Source organism: Ceratotherium simum, chromosome 3 (assembly GCF_057802395.1).
Source record: "Ceratotherium simum simum isolate JZ-2026a chromosome 3, ASM5780239v1, whole genome shotgun sequence".
NCBI lineage: Eukaryota > Metazoa > Chordata > Mammalia > Perissodactyla > Rhinocerotidae > Ceratotherium > Ceratotherium simum.
Genome location: NC_141902.1, coordinates 38583345 through 38592445, shown reverse-complemented (window position 1 = coordinate 38592445; position 9101 = coordinate 38583345). Strand labels below are relative to the sequence as shown.

Sequence of the window (9101 nt, the reverse complement as noted above, 5' to 3'; positions counted from 1 at the left end):
TGTGTGCCAGTCAATGCCTGGGCCATGGTGGAGGCCCAAGCAGGCTGGGAGTTGGTCTCTGTCCTGGCTGCCAAGAGAAAACTCAGGGGCAATTCCTTCTCTTCTTGTATCAGGCACTTGCCCAAGGGCCAGCAACTGAAGAAGAGCTCTTTGCAGTACCAGCCCAGGTGTTCCAGGTAAGGGCAAACCTGGGAATGGGTATTGAAATGAGAGCTAATTTTGTAGACTTTTAGAGTGGGAAGGGCCTTTAGATGCTTCCTCTCCTCCTCACTCACATACAGGAGAAGTAACAAAGTGGTTAAGTGACTCAGCCAGAGAGGTTAAGGCACCTGCACAAGGCCACACAGCTAGTTGGTGGAAAAGCCAGAGCGTGTCCTGGCTCGGTCCCCTGCTGTCTATTCCTGTGCTTTGCTCAGTTTCTCTCATGAACATCTTGTAGCTCAGTCCCTAGTTCCTTAGCCAATGAGGGCAGAGTCTGCCTCCACCTACCACAGGCAGAAAGCATAGGGCACATAATGGGGCAGGGCCTGGGGGTCCCAATATAGCTGTGGGACAAGGTCAAGGGGCTGTCATGTCCTCTTAGTCGAGCCAGGAATAACATTTCAAATCGATCCTGGAATCCTGTTCTTTGTGCCTCAGTTTCTCCAGTCCTCGAGGCTGTGAGTAGATGGATGTGAGTGGAGGGATGTGGAGAAAATCAGACTGTCCGCTGGGTAGGTGTAGGTGTAGAAGTAGCTTCTTGTGTGCTGCACAATATGGGAACACAGGGACAGAGAAGAATGTTTCAAGGTTTTGATGGTCACTGGGCGGCTGATCTGAGACAGGCCATGAGAGTCCCCATGCCTCATCCACAGGCCAACTACATGTCTGAGGAGAGAACTTATCTTTCTTCCTCTTGTTGGCATCTCAGCTCAGGGATCCTCCTGCACCCCAGAGGCCTGCTTCCTGGCATGTCTGAGTCTTCACCCCTCTCCATGGCCTTCAGGATTTATCAGGCCTGAGAGCTACATCCCTCCTGGGGGCACCAGAGATGGGAAGGGGGAGTCTGGAAAACGGGATGTGTGAGGTGACAGGTTTCTGCGGGCCTGATTTTATTCCCCAGCCTGCCTCATTTAGCTCTGCTCCTCCTCTACCCCACCCCCAGGGCAGCACCAATGGCCCCAGGGGCAGGAGCAAGGTGACCACTCACCATCCCTTGCCAGGCACAGTGCCAGTTTCTGCTTCCCAAGACCACAGGCAGGGCCTCTCACCTGGGGAGAGAGGATGGAGCACAGTCTTTGACCTGTGCTTCTGAATGGGCCACCTATTGCTTTGAGGGGACTTGAAGGCATCTCCAGAGAGAGCAGAGTCTCTGTGGTGTGTGTTGGGGAGAGTGGGGGAGAGGGGGTGGCAAATGTTCCTCTAGACCGAGTGGTACAGGTCTCATTCTAGTCAACCACTCCCAGACATGCTCTGTGGGGCTTGGTGTCCTCCAAGGGACTTTCTGACCCCAAGATTCCAATTCTGTGACAATACCTGTGATTCATTCGTTCATTTGCAGAGCAAACAAACTGTCATTGAGTAGCTGCTCTGAACCAGGCATTGTGCTGGGTGGAAGGGATATAGCAATGAGTAGCTCCTATGATGACCCCACCCCCAACACCCCTCCTTAGTGGGAGTGGTGGTGTATCGTTTTACACTGTCTTCCAGAAAGGACCCAAGGAGAAAACAGGTCCCAGGATGCTAAATGGCTGCATTTACTTTGTTTCCAAGGAACTGTGAGTGAGAGGTTGGTCTGTCAGCTGCTTCATGCAAACCATTCCCCAACTCTCGTCAGTCTGATGCCCTTCTCTGCCCACAGCATACTAGAGAGGGTGCTGGAGGGCTGGCCAGAGCCAGGGCCAATGGCAGCCTGAGGATGGGGAGGAACTGGAGGTCTCCTTCCTCCTGGAAAGAGGAGTGAATGCCTGTCTTCACCTGACAACCCCAGACCCTTTTCCTTGCCTCTGGGTTTCTCCTCCTCCTGGCAATCACTGACCCCATAATTGATAGACTTCACCGGAATATTCTGGGATTGGGTGCTAGCATAGTTTAACAGGGCTAGGCATCTAGCAGCATACGCTGACCCTCCACCATCTGAATCACTCTCGTCAAAAATGAACAAAATGTGTCACCACAGCTTTGTATGCGCAATAAGAACATTTTCTCTCCTGACACTTCAGAAACAAGGTTTCCCATCCCTCCCAGGAGCCTGTGTTCCTGTGGTTCTCGCTCCTTCCTCTCTCCAGAACTCAGAACCCGCAAAATCTCTCCCAGTGGCCAAGTGGAGGCAGAAGGGACAAGGAGCATCTGAGGCCAGGGACCGTGTCGAGGCGAGCGCTCTAAGAACGCGGGTGCAGTCGCCTCCATCCCCCACGCCCCCACCAGAGACCCTCCCCAATCTTGTGACCGCGGCGGGGTGGGTGCAGCCCCAGAATCCATGTGTGATCGTTCTGCCCGCCCAATGATCTCCACCCCGCTGCTCGGCGACCCAGTCCACAGACTGGGTGGCCGGGCGGAACCGGGAGCCACCGGGAAGCCGCGCGCAGGCCCGGGGTCCATGGAGCGAGTGCCCACTCCACCCTGGCGGAGGCTATTGGCTCATAGGGCCCGTCAGGGCCGACGCACACCCGCCGGGGTGAGCGGCCGCTTCCACCCGTCGCAGCGCGTGTCTCGCGGCCTTGGGTCGACCCCAAAGGACCGGCAGCCCGGGCTTCTCCTGCAGGCAGCGTCGGCGCGCCCGGGTCTCATTCTCGCGCGCGCCGCGGTCCGGAGACAGGACGGGAGGGCAGCGGTGGGGTCGAAGGCCCCGGAGCATGGTGGCTCCGGCTGGACATCCGCTTGTCCTCCCGTCCCCCTTCCCTCCACCACGTTTACTGGGCGTGAACTAAGTGCTAGGTGGCGCTGGATGCCGGGGCTCCGGATAAAAATGCCGCCGACACAGGTAGCTTCCAGACTGGGGGTGGAGACTCAAAAAACAGTACAGCGTGGTGAGTGCCAGAGGGAGGAGCCAGAGGGAGGTGCTCCCAAACCCGAGTGGAAGAAGGCGATCGGGGAAGGCTTCCCGGAGGAGGTGACCTTTCAGTTGCGCGCCGAAGGGCGGGGAGGAGTTCTCCAGGGAAAATCGATGGAGATGTGCATTCCAGGCAAGGTGAACGTGTGTGTGGCCTAGCAAGATGCACGCAAAGTAAGGTCATCAACAGCTAAGAGACAGAGAGAGAGAGAGAGAGAGAAAATCTGACAAGAAGGTATAGAGGTAGTTAGTCATCATGGGAAGGTTCAGAATTTTGTGGGACTTCTTTACACTTATTTTCCGGTTTGGTGTCGTTTTTATGTTTTAATTACTCTTGGTGGAGCTGGAGTGGCGGCGAGGTGGCAGCCTTCGGAGCCACTGATGGCTGGCAGCAGGACAAAGCTTTCAGTTCCGCCATCAGTAAAGAAGGTGTGTGTTGGGGGCTGGAGAGAGTAGCAGCAGCGAGGGGCTGGCAGACTGCAGCTCTGCTTCTCTGGCGGGTTCCCCACGCCAGCCCCGCCCCAGCGCCCAAGTGTCGGAACCGCAAGCTGGAGGCGGAGTTTCTTGGCCCTCGAGGTGGGGGCTGCCAGGAGTCTCTGGGCTGAGCACTCCAGCTTCAGGTCGTGCCCTCCGCCCCACGCTCAGGCTGGGGCTGTTCTCTTGCAGCTGCCGCCACCTTCCTCTCCCCCCGCTGCCGCCTCCATACCGACCCCTACCACTCTGCCCCACAGTCTCTCCTCCAATGTCCAGTGGCCTCCACTCTCACTAACAGCAGCATTTACTGAACCCCTACTGGGAAAAGGAACACTTAATCTTGAACACAATCCTGACAGATCTTATCTTAAAGATAGGGAACTTGTGGCTCAGAGGAGTTAACTAGCTCAGCCCTAGGTAGTAAGTGGCAGAGCTGGGATATGAACCCTGCACTGAGCCTGTGTGCTTTGTGGCTCTCCCTCGGGTCCAGAGCAGCATCTGGAAGCCCTAAAAGTGCCTGTGCTACAGTGGCTAAGCCCCTTCCCTGGGCCAAGAAACTCCACCTCCAGGTTCCGCTCAGCCGGCACTGGGGCTGGCCTGGGGGGGCCTTACAGAGAAGGCAGGCTGCTGCTGTTCCCTCCGGCCCCCACAACACTCTTCCCAAAGGAGCTCAGCAGCCCCTTTTGGTCAGGGAAGTCGCGAAAAAACTCTGAGCTGGGGGGTTGATGGCTTTTCCACTCTGGAGGGCTGCTGGACACCGCCACTCAGGATTACCCAAGGAAAGGCACGTCCCCGTCTCCCGCACCACAAACTCCCAAAGATGAAGTTGACCGACCCTGTACTCCTCTTCCCTCTGCATCCCTCCCTCCCAGGCGGTCAGCTCCCTTGCTCCCCCAGCTAGGGAGCAAGTGGCTGCCCCACAGCACCAGATCCTGGGAGACAAACGGACTAGGCTGTCCTCTGCTCAGAATCCCTGCTATCTAGAACCCAATGGAGCCCACTGCTCCCAACATTCAGGTAGCAGGAGTGACAAGGAGTTGGAGAAAACCTCATCGGACACAGCTGCTGGATGAGCCCCAGGGACCCACCTCTCTCAACACCAGATGCAGGATTGGACTGTAATCCTTCTATTGTGATTGTCACCTCCTGCCTTCCCATCTCTATAGGGGAGTAGATGATCCAGGAGCTTGCTTCCTAGCTAAAACATGGTCAGAAAGATCTGAGACATAGCTTCAGCCAGTGGGGTATGGAGCCCTTACAGATCTCCCTAGCTTGAAGGCGTGAGGGAGGCATATCAATATTTCCTCCATAGCCACACTCACAGCCCCTGGGTCCCCCTTCACACTCACAATAGGCAGAAAACAGGATAGTAAAGGAACTGTGCTTAGGCCAACCGAAGCTGGAAGGACCAGACTCTCACTAGGGATAGGCAGTGTATCAGGCCTACCTACCTAGTTCTGTTTAGGCTTGTTGGTATCTTCCAAGGTAGGAAGGAAATCAGGCCAATTGGAGGGTGCCCTGGCTCTAGACAACTATCACACCAGAGAGGCTTCTGAGGAACCAGGCTGCTGAAGGGTTGAAAACAGCCACTTTCACTTGGGGGGTGTAGGGCTAAGAGAAGGGGAAGGAGAGACATGAAGCCAGAGGCTCTCTTGGACTTGCAAAACAGGACTTTGAGAGTTGCCACTCAGGATGCAATCTTTGGACCAAATCTGGTCCCCTTGTTAAAACAGGGCATGAAGTTTATTTACAAATATCTGTACAGTTTGAGTGACAGGTCAGGACTTCACAGAAACAAGAAAACAAAAGCATTCTTTTTGAAGGGAAGTTGTAGGCAGTAGACTTTCCCTGCACCTGTAGATCATGAGCTAGGCATATGGACATTGGCCTTTTTGCTTCTTGGAAGGAAGTGAAAAAACAGCCTTAGGTGCCGCACCCTTCAACACTGAAACTACATGGCGGGGTGGGGGCGCGAAACGGGGGGCTGCTGCAGCAACTCCCCAGCACAAGAAAGACTGTGAACGACCACGAAGCCCACCTGGTGGGACAGAGCCAATGTCTTCTGCCTGGTCAAGATCTCAGTTCAGAGGCCCCGCCTTTGTTGAGACGGGAGACAAGCCCTCAGTCTCGATTCCAATCACCAAGCAGGCAACTCAGGTGGAAAGTTAACTTTCGGTCTTCTTTGGTTGGCTTTTCTCCCTGCTGTTTTGGCGTCTCAGAACAAAAGTTCCAGCACCTGCATGTGGGGAGGTAGTGGCAAAGGGGCTACAGTGTGATGCAGTTTTAATAAAAATTTTATTACACAGCCATAATGTAATTGACACTTCTCCAAATCCAAATGATACTAAATACAGATCTACATGGTGGATCAGAATGACTCCAGCAAATTATATGGATTCTATAATTTCATGTCTTTCAAAACCAGAAAGAAAAAGAAGTCCAAGTTCATCATGATAGGAGAGGTCCCATCAGCCTCCAGGACTCTGCCGGAGTCCAGGCAATGTTTAACAGTCTGTGATTCCACATTTACACAATAGTCTATAAAGGGTTTCGGTCAATGGACTATTCAAGTATATATGATTTTAATCAGTCCGCTCCTTTGCCCAAACAAACTGTGTCACAGCTACCACATAGCTGTGTTACAGTCATATTTATCAATTTTACAGTCACAATACTTTTTAAAACCCATCCATTGCTGATTTTTTTTAAAATAAAAAAGTGTAAACTAAGTTAAAGCAACACTGAGGCTTTACTAAACCCAGAAGAGTTACCAAGTTCATTTTTATGGTTAAATACAAATTAAATCCATGATTTCCCATCATCCCACCTCCTTACAGAAAAGTAGGATGAAGAACTACAAAGCAGAGCTTCTGGATTCCTCTCCCTCTTGTGGAGTCGGCAGCTCTCAGCTGTTCCTTTAGCTTAGTTCTTGATATATAGTCAACTGTACTTTGTTCTGAAAAGATCTGTTAAATGCCACTTTTATTTACACTTGGAGCTTTACACCTGAGAATGATTATCAAGCAGTCAGCTTATCTCTTTTCAAACATTTCATAAAGACACACGCACTTCTTTGCTGGCCTCACCCTAGCTGCACAACAATATATATGCTTACCATATATATATGTATACACACACACACACACAGAACTGCACATGCTTGTAACATTTGCAACCTAAGTCTTTTTGTGTTCGTTCTCTCCACATTCATGTTGAATACTTTCTCTTAAAAACAAAACAAAATATTATTCTTGCTGAAACAGCAAAACAGAATCACTAGGAAGAGACAAGTACATGGGGTGGGAAAGAGACACTCCACGTTCAGCTAAGCAGCTGTGGGCTGCACCCATGGGACAAGTAAGACACCTGCACTGCCCTCCCTAGGACCTGGCCTTGGGCTTCCCTCCCACCTGCCAGGACACAGCCTACAGGGCAGGGGCCACACTGGGGAGTTTTCTCCGAGTTGAGGAGGTGCTGGGGAAGAGGAGGTGGGGGAGGGGAAGTTACACAGCTACAGCAGTCAGGCCTGTTTAGTAAGAAGAATCACATTTAATGAGTTTCTTTCTTTGCAGTTTCAGATGCTCAAGTACAGCTGAAAAAAATCTGAAACAGCTATAGACCCATGACGGACTGATACAAAGAGTACTGCATTTAAAAAAATGATAAAAAATCCACACACTTACAGACACACACACACACTCTCTCTCTCTCTCTCTCTCTCTCTCTCTCTCTCAAATAGACCCCCCAGACAAATGTACACTTTTTGGAAACTAAATTGGTTTTGAAAACCTCTCTTCTGCAGAGATGGGAAGAACAGCAAGATGAGGAGAGAGGTAGGAGGACTGCAGGTGCCCGGTCCCCACTCCCTCCGTAAGGGTTGGTGCCAAACGTTTAATGGTTGGGTCCATGGCAGTCCACAGAGAAGACTGCCCAGTGTCGCTGCTATCGCCACCAGAGGCTCCAGCAAGAATCCCAGCTCCACAGTAATACTGAATGCGTGCAGAGTGGCCAATGATCTGTGCTGGTTTAAAAAAAAAAAAGGCAAACACAAATCTAAAGACATGGATAAAGCCCAAGAGAGCCCAGGTCCACACTGGGTGGGGCCTGGAGGTTGGTGGGAGATGGTACAGACAAGGGAGGTCTATACAGCAAATGGTTTATATTACAGATGACTGGCAGTTCAGAGTCTCTTCCCAGTTCTACTGCTGCTCCAGCCCAAATAGGGCAAATGAAAAGAAAGGAGGCAAGGTGGGGCACGTGATGGGGCATGCAGGGTCAGAAGCAGCAGGCTGGGTGTGTTCAAATAAGCCCCCGTCGCTTTTTGTAGTCCTCCAAGTTCAGAGATCTCCTGGGAGCCCCGTCCTTGGCTGGCGGAGCCTTGGAGGTGATGGCCAAAGCCTTTGACTCTGTGAGAAAGAAGAGAAAATTGGCATCTGAAGTACCTACAAAGTCCTTTTAGTCTTGAGCTTCACTCCTTCAGGTAGGTGGCCTTCCTGACTGTCCCTGTTCCCTCTCAGAACATACCTGCAGCCTGTCTTACTCGGGCCTCTAGAAACACTGATGAGCAGACACTCCCATTTCTTCCCTAAAATCAGCCCTCCCTGCTGGCAGAGAGAGCTGTGGAGCCAGCTGGTCCTCGGCTGTCACCACTCCCCACCCTCACCTACCTGAGCTGGGAACCTGTAAATCAATCTTCACATCGAAATCATGTACTTTGAACAAGTCTTCTGAGAGGTCACTGGCCGACTTCGAATTCAAATCTTTATCCTTTCCCTGACCCTGCAATATGAAGAGAAAAACTAATCAAAAAAGCATAAATACAAGAGGACTTCAAGCAGCAGCAGCCACTAATGGCAAAGCTCTTGCTCAAGTTCATTACATCTTCCTACTAAGGCCCTTTTCCAATTCCTTCTCTCAGAGGGAGGACAGGAGAGGCCACAAACAAAGAGGTTTCTTCTCTGAAGCCTAAAAGCAAAGAGGAGGGAAGGCTCATGTCTGTGGTGTGAGGGCAGAAAGGGTGGGCTTAAGACAACGAGCCACCTTTTTTTTTTTTTTTTTTTTTGTGAGGAGATCAGCCCTGTGCTAACATCCACCAATCTTCCCCCCTTTTTCTTTTGCTGAGGAAGACTGGCCCTGGGCTAACATCTGTGCTCACCTTCCTCCATTTTATATGGGATGCCGCCACAGCATGGCTCACCAAGCAGTGCGTTGGTGCGCACCCGGGATCCGAACTGGTAAACCCCGGGCCACCGCAGCAGAGCGCGCACCCCCTTGAGCCACCTTCTGACCCAGATTTCAGGAATTCCTGGGAGAGTGTGGGCTCCACAGGAAAAGACCTGACTTAGGCAGAAAACTGCTTCTAAATGGGCAGTTTCTCTGGGTTAAACATTTTAGTTTTCAAAGAGCTTTCACTTTCACAACCGTCTGGTCCTTACACATCCTCTGCCCTCCTAATTATCCTGTGAGGGAGGCCGGGTAGAGTATTATCTTCATTTTACATATGAGAAAATTGTGGATAAGAGGGCTGGATGTCAGCTGCCTAGAGCCACAGTCAAGGCTTTAGTTAAGTGGTGGTGTTGGGTTTAGAATTTAGGTT

The 9101-nt window shown here is 51.7% G+C and overlaps 1 protein-coding gene across 3 annotated transcripts in view; it reads right to left on the bottom strand.

Moving 5' to 3' along the window:
* Positions 1 to 5781: 5781 nt before the first annotated feature.
* RTF1 (RTF1 homolog, Paf1/RNA polymerase II complex component) overlaps positions 5782 to 9101 on the bottom strand; it is a 43958-nt gene continuing 40638 nt past the window's right edge. For all 3 annotated transcript variants that reach the window (XM_004421442.3, XM_087425422.1, XM_087425429.1), the window contains 2 exons: positions 8173 to 8284; positions 5782 to 7911 (listed from right to left, as the gene is read on the bottom strand). In XM_004421442.3, coding sequence (XP_004421499.1) covers positions 7805 to 7911; positions 8173 to 8284 — 219 coding nt within the window. In that variant the 3' untranslated portion in view covers positions 5782 to 7804. The remainder of the gene's footprint in view (positions 7912 to 8172; positions 8285 to 9101) is intronic.